At 44.0% G+C, this 16564-nt stretch overlaps 1 protein-coding gene across 1 annotated transcript in view; it reads left to right on the forward strand.

The window, feature by feature from the left end:
* The first annotated feature begins 1871 nt into the window (after window positions 1-1871).
* Window positions 1872-16564, forward strand: part of LOC140480414 (apolipoprotein L3-like) — a 179648-nt gene continuing 164955 nt past the window's right edge. The window contains exon 1 of the mRNA XM_072575255.1: window positions 1872-1929. Coding sequence (XP_072431356.1) covers window positions 1872-1929 — 58 coding nt within the window. The remainder of the gene's footprint in view (window positions 1930-16564) is intronic.

Genomic DNA, 16564 nt, shown 5'->3' on the forward strand with positions numbered 1-16564 from the left:
TCTCTTTTAAACCTGCACCACATTTATCAAAAATGCAGATTGCTTCTTAATGAACCAAGTTTATCACTTAAATTTTCTCCTGTCATACTTGCCAAGTGGCCAAAGGTAGACATCCTGAAACATCTGCTCCACAGAAAGTGGCAGCAACCCACATGCATTCGGTGTTCACCATCGCCATGCCTCTCCAATCTGCTTTTACATGAGAAAGGACCTTTGATGCCCTGGTGATGCCTCAAAATGAGGTGGTGGAGTCAAGAGCAGGAATCCCTTATGCGAGGAGTACTCAATCTCACAACTTGTTTGCAAGTACCAGATGATACTGGCAACACACACACACACACACACACACACACTTGGGAGGAGCACAATGCCAAGGTGAGCACCGCTCCCTCTCCATTGTAGGTAAAAACCTGGCCATCAGGTGTGAGGCACTCTCTGTTGTTATACACAGTGCAAGTCTGGCCCCTTCCCTGCTGTTTCAGTCACCCGAGCCCTCTTGACTTTATCTGGAGGACTAAGATGGGCCATGCCCACAGGGACTCTGTGTACAAAGCTCTGGATACGGTGGGGGAAGGATATATACAACATTGCCCTTCTCCTCATGGCCACCTTTGTGTGTGGCTGCATCAAGCTGTGCGTAGACCCTCGGTACGCAAACACCATGTGTCACTACGTACTGAGGTTCTACCTGTCCCCGGTGTTGCAAAGGATGGGCCTGACCTCACTTTCTTGGAACACTTGAGTAGTTACACTATTCCATATCACCTGTCCCTCATGGAGAAATCTGCAAAGAGCAACACCTTTGGCCACCAGTCCACCAGGAAGTGGTCAGCACATAGTTTTCTCGAGACCCTGAGGGAGAAGGAGAGGGTGGATCCTGTCAAGCGGTTCCCAGAGCAAACTGCCAAAGCTATTTGGCAGAATGACTCATCATCAGAACTTTCCAACAAGCACCAAGACATTGCTCGGCTGGTGGTGAAAGGGGCACTGCCTGTGAGATCCTTCATGTATGTCCAGACTTTGTGCGCCACTGCACACTGCCCTCGAAGTGGCTGCGGCTGGGGGATAGAGACCGTCACAAATCTCCTGCTGGAATATGTCTTTGCAAAGGAAGTCTGGAGGAAGATGCAGTGGTTTGTGTTGGTCAATCCCCAAGCAGCTCTGTGACATGGAACTCTGCGGTCTCTTCCCCAGGACACACAGTGACACAAACATCGACTCTGCCCAGAACACCATCAACTTAGTGAAGGAAGTCTGCTCATCTGTTAGGAATGTGTTGGTCTTCCAGAACGAGAAGTTGACACTGAGTGTTGCAGACTGGCACATTCCAGGGTCCAGGGCTACGTGCTGAGGGATGCACTAAAGCTTGGGGTAGCTGCTGCCAAGACGCAGTGGGGCAAGACCACTGTCTGAAGTCTTTCTGCTGAGGTTAATTGGGGGTCAATTCAGTTTTTGGACCCTCCTGGTGCATCAAATATGTGAGAATATAATCTCGTACAGGGAAGGAATGCCTTGGTGATTGTTTGCTGAATTGAGTCAAACTCCAATGTTTCTTCATATGCTACTGCACAGAACTGAGCTGCTTCAGTGACTAGATATGTACATCAAGATAGTTTTATGAATAAAGTATATTTAGGGAATAAAAAGAGAGGCAAGTGGTGCTGCTGAGTGAGGCTTGGGATGTAAATGACGGTTAGCCTGCCGATAAAATCCACAAATAGAAGTCTGTGCTTCAGTAATAGTCTGGGTAAAATAAAAGTGAAGGGGCCTATATTCAGTTAAGTGAAGGCATGTCTGGAGAGTTCAGGCCTATTATTTACAAACCCTGCCCTGGTTGGGAAATCCTTGACACTCCTGACTGTGTTCAGGAGATGCCGCCGACTGGAGCAATTGGAGCCCTGGTTTCTGGAGCTAATGTAACAGCTAGAGGTACTACAGTACATTGACAAGGCTTGGGAGATTGATGGATAGCACATTTCAGAATGTGGGTATAGCAGAGTTTATGGAAGTAACTCCAGGGAGGGGATGAGTAATTGTCAAATAACAGAAGAAAATCAGGGAGGGAACCCAGCTCCATCTCACTAAGGGAAAATATTGCAAACTGCACCCATTTCTCCTGGGATCATAACAAATTGTTAATGTCTTTTTAATGTTCACACAGTTCCCCAATTTACCTGACGTTTAGACTGAGGTTGATAAAAACACATGGACAAGGTTTCCCTATTAAACAAATCATTTACTATCAGTAACTTTAACTATAACTACAGATAAACAAGTGTAAACCATTGTTATATAACGCTGACAAAAATTCTAATCCCCGGATGATTTTGGAGGTGCCGGTGCTGGAATAAATTAATTCCAAATTTATATACTTCATGGCAATAATCTCTCAAATTTTCACCTCCGCTTCTCTCAACATTTCTCAGTGAAACAGGACAGTTTTAGAGGGATATAGACCAAATGCTGGCAAATGGGATTAGATCATGATTTGGAGATGCTGGTGTTGGACTGGGGTGGACAAAGTTGAAAATCACACAACACCAGGTTGTAGTCCAACAGGTTGATTTGGAAGCAGTAGCTTATGTACAGCTTGGAAATAGACCCTTGTTGCAATTGTACCAGCCTCCACCACTTCCTCTGGCAGCTCATTCCGTACACACACCACCCTCTGTGTGAAAATGTTGCCCCTTAGGTCCCTTTTAAATCTTTCTCCTCTCACCATAAACCTATTCCCTCTGTTTTGGACTCCCCAACCATGGGAAAAAAGACCTTGTCTATTTACCTTACCTATGCCTCTCATAATTTTATAAACCTCTATAAGGTCACCCCTCAGCCTCCGACGCTCCAGGGAAAACAACCCCAGTCTGTTCAGCCTCTCCCTATAGCTCAAATCTTCCAATCCTGGCAACATCCTTGTAAATCTTTTCTGAACCCTTTCAAGTTTTACAACATCTTTTCCGATAGAAAGGATACCAGAATTGCACACAGTATTCCAACAGTGGCCTAACCAATGTCCTGTACAGCTCCCAACTCCTGTACTCAATGCTCTGACCAATAAGGCAAGGATACCAAACGCCTTCTTCACTATCCTGTCTGTGACTCCACTTTCAAGGAACAATGAACCTGCACTCTCTTTGTTCAGCAACACTCCCGAGGACCTTACTATTAAGTGAATAAGCCCTGCCCTGATTTGCCTTTCCAAAATGCAGTACCTCACATTTATCTAAAATAAACTCCTTCTGACACTTTTCGGCCCATTTGTTCATCTGTTCCAGATCCCATTGTACCTTGAGGTAACCTTCTTTGCTGTCCACTACACCTCCATGTCGAAGGAGTAATGTTTTCAATAATATCCCAAGTGAGGCCCAGCTTTGAGCTGGAGAAGGGCTGAGCTTTCATCACAGAAATGCACGTGCAAATTCAGTTCAGAATCCTTGTCTGCTCTTCACAACTTCCTCTCTTACATATCTTTGTAGCACCAGGAAGTTTAACAACTGTATCTTTGGTTTTGGCAACCAAGTCATTGATGCAGATTCTAAATCGTTGAGGACCCAGAACTGATCCATGCAACAATGCACTCATCACATCTTGCCAATCTCAAAATCACCCATTTATGCTCCCCACTGTTTCTTGCTAGCTAACCACCGATGCTAAGAGCTGTCCCCTATATCAGGAGTTCGCACAGAGGATGCTGCATTTGTGGAATGAGCTGCCAGAGGAAGTAGTGGAGGCTGGTACAATTACAGTATTTAAAAGGCATCTGGAGGGTTACATGCATAGGGAGGGTTTAGAGGGAGATGGGTCAAATTCTGACAAATGGGACTAGATTAATTTAAGATATCCGGTCGACATGGACAAGTTGGGCCGTAGCGTTTGCTTCTGCGCTGGACAGCTCAATGACTCTATGAGTGTAAAGCTTATCATGTATAGTACATTGTAACACCTTGTCAAATGCCTTTAGGAAATCCAAATATACCACTTTAATTTGTTCCTGATTGACAACATTGCTTGTGACTTCATCAAAGAACTACAATAAATTAATCAACCATGATTTCCCTTTCACAAAGCCACATTGACATGACGTGATTGCATTGAAATTTTGTAAAATGCCCTAGCAACCTTTTTAATAATAGATTTCACAATTTAACTTATGTGGGGCTGTTTTCCCTGGAGCGTCAGAGGCTGAGGGGTGACCTTATAGAGGTTTACAAAATTATGAGAGGCATGGATAGGATAAATAGACAAAGTCTTTTGCCTGGGGTCGGGGAGTCCAGAACTAGAGGGCCTAGGTTTAGGGTGAGTGGGAAAAGATAAGAGTCTAGATTAGAGTGGTGCTGGAAAAGCACAGCAGTTCAGGCAGCATCCGAGGAGCAGGAAAATCGACATTTCGGGCAAAAGCTCTTCATCAGGAATCCCTGTATTCCTGATGAAGGGCTTTCGCCCGAAACGTCGATTTTCCTGCTCTTCGGATGCTGCCTGAACTGCTGTGCTTTTCCAGCACCACTGTAATCCAGAATCTGGTTTCCAGCATCGGCAGTCATTGTTTATACCTAAAGATATAAAAGAGACCTAAGGGGAAACCTTTTCACACAGAGGGTGATATGGGTATGGAATAAGCTGCCAGAGAAAATGGTGGAGGCTGGTACAATTGCAACATTTAAGAGGCATAAGAAGATGGGTATATGAATAGGAAGGGTTTGGAGGGATATGGGCCGGGTGCTGGCAGGTGGGACTAGATTGGGTTGGGATATCTGGTCGGCATGGACAGGTTGGATTGAATGGTCTGTTTCCATGTTGTACATCTCTATGACTCTATGACACATCATCCCATTGTAATGAGCCTGGCTTCACAGAAAAACAAGATCAAGATATATCTGCAGTAGCATGTACCTTTGCTATGGAAGGAAAGAGGGACCATAGAAACAGAGCAAAACCATTCAGCCCCTCAAGGTACAGCCTAGCCCTGTTTCACTACTATTCAATTAGCTCTTGGCTGATCTGCTCCCAAACTCCATCTTTTACCACTTGGCTCTGTCAACTTTGCATCATCACCTAACAAAAGTCTAGTAATCTTATTTTTGCGTTGTGATTTGGTTTCACTTTTATTGTCACATGTACTCAAGTACAAAAGTACAGGAGTATAGTGAAAAGTGTATAATGTCACCACATTTGGTGCCATCTTAGCTACAAGTACCTAGATACAGAGCAAGGTAGGAAGAAAGAACAAAGTTAAAAGTTAGACATTGCAGTGATTATAGTAGGGCATAAAACATGCAAAAGAAGGTTAAATGTTACACATTGTAGACCTTCTTAGGGTTTCAGTAGAAAATAAAGAAATAAAGCTGAAAGTTCGAACATTAGAATTTTTCTTCAGTGCTTAGCCACGGTGGGACCGCACTTTGGTGAATCACCTTGAGACTGGATGTCACCACTAAGCCACGCTGAGAGACTGCCACGTATTGCCAAAGGAACACCATGCTGGGCTGAGATCATGCCAAAATTTGTGGCACTGGAAGGTCAGGCAGCATCCAAGGAGCAGGAGAGTCCAAAGGCTTAGCCCAAAACGTTGACCCCCCCGCTCCTCGGATGCTGCCTGACCTGCCGTGCTTTTCCAGCGCCACCTGTTTTGACTCTGACTCTCCAGCATCTGCAGTCCTCACTTTCTCCTAGACCTTCATGCTGAGAGACCGCTGCGCCATGTCGGGAAGCTGCCACACCGTGCTTGGGCTGAGTCGGAGGCCAGGAGTCTGAGACTGGGAGTCAGAGGTCAGGAGTTGGAGGCCGGGAGTCAGAGGCCAGGAGTTAGAGGCTGGGGGTCGGAGGCCAAGGATCAGAGGCTGGGAGTTAGAGGCCACGAGTCAGAGACCGGGGGTTGGGGGCTGGGAGTCGGATACCAGGAATCAGAGGCCAGGATTGGAGGCCAGGAATTGGTTGCCGGGAGAAGAAAGAAGAGAGAAGAGCATGTGAGATATGGTTTGAAGGGAGAAAAACGTTTCAATTGATCTGTAGTCTCAATAGCTTTTTTGGAGAGAGTTCCAAATTCCTGTGGTCCATTGTGGTGATACTTATTTCCGATATTGTCCCTAAAACAGTATTGTGTACCTGGTGCTGGACTGAACAGAGGAAACAGTTTCTCATTATCTGCTCTCTCAAATCCTTCAAATATCCTCAATTAGCTCAACCCTTGTTCTTCTATTCATAAAGAGCATACAGGTCCAGAGGCTGTAACCTCGCCACGTAATTTAACTATTTTAACCCCTTGTAAACTGGTCCAGTGTACATGAGGTGCTGTTCACCTCTGGGAGGGTTAATTCAGATTGGTGGACACAATTCTGATGCAGCATTGGGTACCATTTTATAAATGTACCAGTAGGATGTGGGAAGCTGTTGACTGGCATAAGGAGAACTGAGCTGAAAAAGTGTTGCTGGAAAAGCGCAGCAGGTCAGGCAGCATCCAAGGAGCAGGAGAATCGACGTTTCGGGCATGAGCCCTCATTCCTGAAGAAGGGCTCATGCCCGACATGTCGATTCTCCTGCTCCTTGGATGCTGCCTGACCTGCTGCGCTTTTCCAGCAACACAATGTCAGCTCTGATCTCCAGCATCTGCAGTCCTCACTTTCTCCCATAAGGAGAGCTGAGCCAAGCATTACCTTCTTGGAACTGCAAATCTGTCAGGGCATAAAGCAAATCCCACACCTCAGCACTGAAATACTGCTGGTTTTCATCCACATTCTGGTACAAGAACAGCAAGGCAGCTGTACACCCAGCAGGCTGTTGAACGTTGTTTTCCACAGGAGCTTGCTTTGGGACAATATTACATAAAGAATTATGAATTATCCTACTCAGAAGAACGGCAAAATGAAAGGCAGGCAGCACTTAAAGGCTCACTGTGTGAGGTATGTGAGAGAAAGAAATCTGACCTTTCAGCCTTTTATTGTTGCAATTTCTTCCACCGCCTACTCAAACAGACAGGCCGCATCAAACCCAGCAATTTGCTGCTTGCAACTTGTAACAAACTGTTCTAATAACTTTCAAATTGCACGCATGAAGCCGGAGCAAACCCAGTTTTGAGATTTTGAGGTGTTTGAAGCTACAAATTAGATTAGCAGAAATAATTGAGTGATTCTTTTTTTCTCCCCAAAAAATCTTTAACATTGGCAATGATTTGATTGTAACATTTTCTGACAGCATGTTCACACTGAAAAATGTATGGTAGCAAGATGAAAATCAGCCCCACGCTGAGTCGGCTGTCAGCTTAACATCACACTTACCATGCTGCCACAGCCAATGCTGACAATGTTTAATGCTGCAGCAAAGCACTGTGATATACTCAGGCCCTCAATGTTTGATTTGATTTATCATTGTCACATGCTTAGCTACAGTGAAAACTTTTGTTGAGCATGTAGTACAGGCGGATCATACCATACAAAGTGCATTGGGGTAATAGAACAGAGCAAGGAATACAATGTTATGGCTAGCACAGGCAGCAAGATCAACATTAAATTTAAAATTTGAGTGGCCCATTCAGAAGGCCAATAACAGTGCGGAAGAAGCTGGTTTTGAATCTATTCATGCGAGTATTCAAACTTTTGCCTCTTCTGCCTGATAGATGAGACTGGAAGAGAGTATAACCAGGTTGAGACAGGAAGTAGCAGGACGTATAGATGGAATCCACAGGTGGAAGACTGGTTTGGGTGATGGACTGGGCTGTGTTCACAACTCTCTGTAGTTTCTTGTGGATCCCTGGAATCAGCCTGAGGATGATCTCTTCATTTGAGAACATCCACTGTTCTGGGAGAAATGCCTGTTTTCTTGGACAATTCCAGCTTTTGGGTTTTTGACAATTAACCCGTAATAGGTTTTGTATTGACTGGGATACTAAGGGCTATGGAATGAAAGTGTAACTTCAGTAATGCTGCCCTGATGGAACAGCTTCAAGGGGCTGAATGGTCACTACTGCTCCTGTGTTTCCAATAGTTTGAAAGCAAATTTCTTCCATTGATTATTTGAACTTGAATTTCACTTCTTCCTATTCTTTCCCCTTTTCTTCTTAGAGCTCAGAACATTGGGCGGCACGGTGGCACAGTGGTTAGCACTGCTGCCTCACAGCGCCAGAAGACCCGGGTTCAATTCCCGCTTCAGGTGACTGACTGCGTGGAGTTTGCACGTTCTCCCCGTGTCTGCGTGGGTTTCCTCCGGGCGCTCCGGTTTCCTCCCACACTCCAAAGATGTGCAGGCCAGGTGAATTGGCCACGCTAAATTGCCCGTAGTGTTAGGTAAGGGGTAGATGTAGGGGTATGGGTGGGTTGCGCTTCGGCGGGGCGGTGTGGACTTGTTGGGCCGAAGGGCCTGTTTCCACACTGTAAGTAATCTAATTACATTTTAAAACTTTACTCTGGTACTTTGAACACAGAATCCAGATTGGCACTTCAATGCAGTGTTCAAGTAATATATCATCGTACTTTTTGAAGAAAAGCAAAGCATTACTCGATAGCGCTGTGGAAAGAATTTCTCCCTCATCCAGAAATCTGGTCACTTATCCGATTTGGACCATTCTTCACCAATTGATTGCTGTGCTTTCGTACTTTATAACAATGGGAAACTTCACTTTAAAAGTGCACTTTCACCTCTTGTCTAAGGTGTAATGTGAGTGGGAGTACGTTCTTAGTTAATTGTTAGATTATCCTACGACTGCACTTCTCTCTTCAACTCATCAATGCACTTTCTTGCTTATGGCTCATTCGTGGTCCGGGAAAGCAAAAAGCACTAATGATCAAAGGGTTAGGGAGGCTGTGATGCAGTGGTAATACCACTCGGCTAGAATTCAGAGTCCTAGATTAATGTTCTGAGAAGGTGGGTGTGTGTGAAATTTGAAATTCAATAGAAATATGGAATTAAACAATAGTCTAATGAAGAGCATGGAACCACTGTTGATTGTTGTTAAATACCCATCTGATTCATAATGGTGGTGCAGGCTCGAAGGGCAGAATGGCCTACTCCTGCACCTATTGTCTATTGTCTGTTGGTTTTTGGTCTACATGTGACTCGAGACTCATAGCAGTGTAGAGGACTCTGAAATGGCATAGTAAGCCACTCAGTTCGATTAGGAAATAAATGCTGGCCAACCAGTGACACCCACATCCCGTAATGGATGAAACATAAAACAGATTGTTTTTCTATAACATGATGGTTGCCTTCTTATGCAACCTTGTGTTATAGAAAAATTGAGCTTTAGAAACAGCGGTTAAAGTAATGGCGATGTAATTGTATTACAGCCAACACATGTTTTAAAAGTTCACACTTTGGAAACAGCGTCCCCAATTTGTCAGCACGGTGGCTCAGTGGTTAGCACTGCTGCCTCACAGCACCAGGGCCCCAGGTTCAATTCCCACCTCAGGCAACTGTCTGCGTGGAGTTTGCACATTTTCCCTGTGCCTGCGTGGGTTTCCTCCGGGTGTTCCGGTTTCCTCCCACAGTCAATTAGGTGAATTGGCCATGCTAAATTGCCCGTAATGTTAGGTGAAGGGGTAAATGTAGGGGAATGGGTCTGGGTGGATTGCTCTTCGGCAGGTCGGTGCGGACTTGTTGGGCCAAAGGGCTTGTTTCCACACTGTAAGTAATCTAATCTATTATGAATTTGCGTTAATGAAACGCGCGTTATAGCACAACGACCTGAAGTTCCCACAACTGACAGATAAGGTCAAAATGCTGCACGTCTTCCAAAGGGTGCTGGATAACGAAACAATTAATGGACAGAGGTGCTCCCTGATCATCCCTATTCTATGTAATTGCAAGCTCCAGCATCTCACTGCAAAAGTCATCGAAATCTTACAGTGTGGAATCAGGCTATTCGGCCCATTGAGTACACACTGACCCTCTGAAGAGCATCCCACCCAGACCCACCCTTCTACCTTATAACGGTGCAACTCCCAGGGCCAAGCTACATAACCTGCACATCTTTGGGCTGTGGGAGGAAACTTGAGTACCCAGACGAAAGTCACCCAGACACAGGGAGAATGTGCAAACTCCACACAGACAGTCACCTGGAATCGAACCTGGGTCCCTGGTGCTGTGAGGCAGCCGTGCTAACCAATGGTAAATGTTCAATGCTAACGGATTTGCAGCTAAACTTCAGCCAGAAGTTTTGCATGATGATTCTTTTATGTTCAATTCACTCAACAACACCCACGAAAAAAATATCTGAGTGAGCAGGTTACAGAAAAGGCTTTGAATCTTGGCAATAGCTTTGAGTGGGTCTGCCTCAGAACAAATCATTTCATTAACCAAAAAACTGAAATAGCTGCTGATGCTGAAACTCTGAAACAAAAACAGAAATTGATGGAAAATCTCAGCATTTGTGGAGGGAAATCAGAGTAACCATTTGGGTCTGGTGACCCTACCTCAGAACTGATTTTATGGCGTTAATCAATTTGTCCCATATGGCACTGGCATCTGTCCCACAGTGTGCAAAACTATCCTCTTGATTGCAAAAAAGGAGAAATCAAATTATTGCCTACCAGCCAACTCGTAATTATCCCGGAATCACAGAATTGTCACAGAGCAGAATGAAGCCATTTGGCCTATCACGTCTGTGCCAGCTCTATTACCTTGTGCCTTCTCCCTTTAGCCTTGCTCACCATGACTATCCAAATGATCATCCAATGAACTCTTGTATGCCTTCACTGCAATGCCTCGACCACAGTTCCAGGCAGTATATCTCATACCCTCACTATCCGTTGATTGATCTGCCTGTATTGCTCACAAGACAAAGCTTTTCACTGTGCCTCGGTTCACGTGACAATGAATTCAATTCTATTCAATTCATTTCCAACTTTTCCTCATATCACCTTGCTTTACTTGCATGTTGGTTTAAATCCATGCCCTCACATTCTTGTTTCTTCTACAAAGAGAAGCAGCTTCTCCCTATCTGCTCTGTCCGGCCCGCTCATGATTTTGAAAACCTCAATCAGACCTTCTCTCAGGGTCCTCCCCACACCTTGACCCAATTCCGCTAAGCCCTCTGAAAGGAGATTTTCTGATCAAATATAATGCTGCTTCCTCTTCCAAAAAACAGGACCATCAACAGAAGCACTGATCTGTTACAGTATTCAACAATGTTACCTACGTCGGCTTTCTGAGTATTTTAGCTAATTGCCCATTTCCAAACCTTTTCCCCATATCCTTGTGCATTATTTCTATTTAAATAACCATCCAACACCTTTTTAAATACCTTAATTGAACTTGCCTCTATTACTTTCAGAGAGTGCACTTGAGAGCTAACAAGAGCATGGTGGCTCAGTGGTTAGCACTGCTGCCTCACAGCATTAGGGTCCCAGGTTCGATTCCAGCCTTGAGCGACTGTCTGTGTGGCGTTTGCACATTCTCCCCGTGTCTGCATGGGTTTCCTCCGGGTGCTCTGGTTTCCTCCCACAGTCCAAAGATGTGCAGGTGTGGCGAATTGGCCATGCTAAATTGCCTGTAGTGCTAGGTGCATTAGTCAAAGGGAAATGGTCTGGGTGGGTTACTCTTCAGAGGGTCGGTGTGGACTTGTAGGGCTGAAGGGCCTGTTTCCACACTGTAGGGAATCTAATCTAAAAGGCATCGAGCAAAAAAGATTTTTCTCACGTTGCATTTGCTTGTTTTGCTACATGTAGCAAACTTTGCTTTAACTGGTGCCTTATGAACTGACATTCTCTATAAACCAACAAAGACAATGTACTTGAAACACCAGAAATTTATTATTGCAATGTCCGAGTGTCAATTGAGACTGAGTGAGAAGACTCTCTGCCGCTAAGTTTTATTTAAGGCAAAATTGCATTATTATTTAAGTGATTTCTGCTGTAAACAAAATATAACAGTGATGAGTATACCTCCTGCATTATGTTTTTATTAGCAGTATGTGTTTTTACATTGATTATGTGGACTTCTTGATCAACTGGAATATTTGATCAACCAGCACATTCCTGGTCCCAGTTAATAAAAAGTTTGCTATGGCTAAGAACTGATTCTCAGTCCAATTAAGAATGACAACAATCTCTCCCTAACTGTTCTCCCCATAACTTTAAGAACATCTATCAGATCTCCTCTTGTACGTCACATTTGGAGGTATATGGGCCAAATGCTGGCGAATGAGACTTGATTAATTTAGAATATCTGGTTGGCATGGATGGGTTGTTTGTCTCTGTGCTGTTTATCTCTATGATTCTACATCTGAAAGAAAAAGTTTTCAATTTTCCAACCTAATCATTCTCTTAAAACTCTTCTGCACTCATTCCAATGACAAGCAGCAAAGAAGGAAACACTTTGATAAAAGTCAGTGGATAGGGGTGGGTGGTGGGCCGAGTGGCCAGACTATTTTACGTCTTGCTGTCTAAGACAAGGTGCCACTTTGTTTCCTTAACGCAACCTGTGTCATTGCATTGCCATTTAGACTTGGAAAACAAAGCAACTTTGCCAAGCAGTCATCCAAATGAAATTGTTTCCCCCTTTAAAATGTAAATGACAATGCACGCAAGAGTTTAAAAATAACACACATTAAAAATCTAAAGTCGGCAGATTCTCACATTCTGTTCCGACAGATTGTGTGCCTTTGAACCGTAATCACCATTATCAAGGACAACTCCAAGGGGCTTCAAATGCTAGTTTCAGGGGGTTAAATGTAGTCCTGACACCAGCTTCCTAGTTCATTATATTCATTATGATAAATACTGACTCAAGGAAACCCAGGGCACAGCGTCCGTCAGGATAAATCCCAGGCTCCCCATGTAGGAAGTAGCTTCATTGCTGCAGGAGCTTTCCTTGCAACAAACTTCATCACATTGTTTTCTCCAAAGCAAGGCTAAAAAAAGAAGAAACACAGAAAACCATTGATAACAAGCATGTTTCATTGAGAGATTGTTCATCAGAAGCAGTGTGGTAAACAAGTACAAAGGGTGACAGGAAGAAAGATCACCTTAAGAAAGATTTATGGCTGGTGAAAACAGCAACAGGCCGTAAGCCGGACAATGTAGATGGGACATGATAAATTATAGAACCGACTTCAGACGTGTTGACGGTTTTAATTTTTTTAATTCATTGGATGAAGGTGTCAATGGTCAGGCCAGCATTTATTGTCCATCTCTAACTGCCCAGAGGACAGTTAAGTGTCAACTGCATAACTGTGGGTCTGGAGTCACATGGAGGCCAGACCAGGTAAGGATGGCAGTTTCCTTCTTGAAAGGACATTATTGAGCCAATTAGCTTTTCAATTGGCAATGGTATCATTATACACAATTCCAGATTTTTATTGATTTCAAATTCCACATTCTATCACAGCAGGATTTGAACCTAGGTCCCCAGAACATTACCTGGCTCTTTTGATTAACAGTCCAGCAATAATACCATGAGGTTTTTGCCTCCCTAGGATAGTTAATGTACTTAATTTAGTCACTTGCAGGCTTGCACCTAGGCTGGCATGGATTAATGGGTTGTCAGATATGATCGAAGTTCCAGAATTAAGATGTAGGAGCAGAAGAAGACCATTCAGCCCACAAACTCTGCTGCTTGATTCAGTGAGATCTGACTGGCTGATCTGATGATCCTCAACTAAACTTCCTTATCCTTTCCTGTAACCCTCTGAGTGAATAAACTTCCCCTCATCTCTATCTTAAATAGGACCTGTTTTATTCTGAGAGTATACCCTCTTGTCTGAAACTCCCATAAGGGGAAAACAACATTTCAGCCTCTACACCATCAAGTTCCATAAGAATATTGGCAAAATACAAGAATGCAAGAAGGTTCTGAAGAAGTGTCATACCAGACTCAAAACATTAACTCTGTTTATTTCTTCATAGATGCTGCCAGACCTGCTGAATTGCTCTAATATTCTCTGTGTTTATCCTGCTAAGAATCTAATACATTTCAATAAGGTCTCATGTCACTTTTCTAAATTCCAAGAAGAACAAGCCTAACCTTCTCAACCTCTCTTTATCAGAAAATCTCTCCATGCACACAACTGGTCTCTTGAACTTTTTTCTGGGCTGCATCAGAAGGGAACAGCAGTGTTTACAGGTGTGGTCTGACCAGTGTCTTGCATCATCCAACACTACAAAGTTGTATTAATTTCTTTGGAACAGTAAGATAAGGAGAATAAATGCCACAGTTTTTTTTTATAAACAGAATCCCTACAGTGTGAAAACAGGCCATTTGGCCCAACAAGTCCACACTGACCCTCCAAAAAGTATCCCACCCAAACCCATTTAACCAGCCAGCCCAACTAAAGCACTTAGCCTACACATCCCTGAACACTATGTGCAATTTGGCATGGCCAATTCACCTAACCTGCATACCTTTGGACTGTGGGAGGAAACCGGAGTACCCAGAAGAAACCCACGCAGACGCAGTGAGAATGTGCAAACTCCACACAGTCAATCACTCGAGGCTGGAATTGAACCTAGATCCCTAGCACTGTGAGGCAGCAGTGCTAACCACTGAGCCACCATGCCACCCCGATTGTTATAAAACCCCAATTCCCAAAATAAATATCAGAATGTGAATAATGTCTCCGATAGAGAAAATGAGTTGCTAAAGTGGTGCTGAATGAGTAGCTCAGGAGAGCAGAGAATAAATTAACCTTTTCAAGCGTATTTTATTTACATTGTATATGACACATGAACCTAGAAAAGATTGTTGGCAATGTTAAGCATAATGAACTGGAATAATAATTTTTTCTATTATTTTAATGGAGACTACCCGTCCTTATGTAGCGCATTCAATCAATATCTTATTTGAGAGTTAATTTGTTTTGATGCTGACATTTTGCAATTTATCTTCTTCATCTCCTCTGCCCAGAAGCTCTTCAGCCACGTACTCAAACAGACTCGCTATCACAGCCACATCTCCTTCTTCCGCCTAGGAACCCTCCAACCACAAGGGGTGAACGCAGATTTCTCCAGTTTCCTCATTTCCCGTCCCCCCACCTTGTCTCAGTCCCAACCCTCGAACTCAGCACCACCTTCCTAACCTGCAATCTTCTTCCTGACCTCTCCGACCCCACCCCCACTCCGGCCTATCATCCTCAACTTAACCTCCTTCTACCTATCGCATTTCCAACGCCCCTCCCCCAAGTCTGTCCTCCCTACCTTTTATCTTAATCTGCTGGGCACACTTTCCTCATTCCTGAAGAAGGGCTTATGCCCGAAACGTCGATTCTCCCGCTCCTTGGATGCTGCCTGACCTGCTGCGCTTTTCCAGCAACACATTTTCGGCTCCGATATCCAGCATCTGCAGTCCTCACTTTCTCCTATTTTGCAATTTAGTCAGTCATAAAGTCAAGAGTCTGATAGCTGTGATTTTCCATCTGATGTTTATAGCAATTTTCAGGCAGAATGATGCTTTGAAATATTGGTGACCAGAGTCATTCTGAATTGTTCAGCATACCTTTCATTAAAGTTATGAGGGGTATAGATAAAGTGAATGATTTCAAGACTAGGGCGCATATTTTTAAGGTAAGAGGAGAAAGATTTTTAAAAAACTCACGAGGGGCAATGTTTTTACACGGAGAGGTGGTTCATGTGTGGAATGAAGTTCCAGAGAAAGTGTTGGATGTGGGTACAGTTACAACATTTAAGACATTTGGATAAGTACATGATTAAGAAATGTTCAGTGGAATATGGGCCAAATGCAGACAAGTGGGAAGAGTTTAGTTTGAGATTATGGTTGGCATGGACTCGTGGATGGAAGGGTCTGTTTCTGTGCTGTATGACTCTATGACTTCTTAGGCAATGAAGGATTTTGTGCTGCTGTGACTGATGTGATACAGCAAAATGCAGGGAGAAAACGCATTCACACGGCACAAAGGTTTGCTCCTTGGCTGACAGTGAAATGTGGGACACTCTGAAACCTCACTGCTTCGTTTTCCCTTTTCACATAGTGCTCAGTCTCTTAGCACCAAATTGGACCTGATCACACTTCCTCAGATGTCCATAAAACAACACTTCCCAAATTTCATCCTCTCATGACCGTTTTGCCAGTGGGAGGTTATTGAGATCGTACAGAGAAAGAGAGAGAGAGAGAGAGAAAGAGAGAGAGGTGAGGGAGAGGTGAGAATGAGGGAGGAATGGAGAGAGGTTGTGGAGAGAGAATGAGGAGAGCTATTTAATCTTCAAAATAAAAATTACATGTTTATATAATACACATTTAAGATGTTCATGACTGGCTCACAAATGTCCTTCAGGGAAGGAAATCTGCCATCTTCACCTGGACTGGCCTGCATGTGACTCCAGGCCCACAGTGATTCACAGTGACTCGCAGTCACCCCTGAAATGGCCTAGCAAGCCACTCAGTTGGACCAATTGCGACAAAGTCTCCAAGAAATGAAACCGGACAGATCATCTGGCATCGAATAGGTACATACAAAGGCAATGCAGGAGCAGCCCTCTTGATGCTGCACAGTCCTCCTTTCTAACATCTGGGGGCTAGTGCCAATATTGAGAGAGCTGTCTCATTGACTAATCAAGCAGCAGCCTGCCATTGTCATACTCATGACATCATACCCTACAGACAATGTCCCAGACACTACAGCCAC

Source organism: Chiloscyllium punctatum, chromosome 1 (assembly GCF_047496795.1).
Source record: "Chiloscyllium punctatum isolate Juve2018m chromosome 1, sChiPun1.3, whole genome shotgun sequence".
Classification (NCBI taxonomy): Eukaryota; Metazoa; Chordata; class Chondrichthyes; order Orectolobiformes; family Hemiscylliidae; genus Chiloscyllium; species Chiloscyllium punctatum.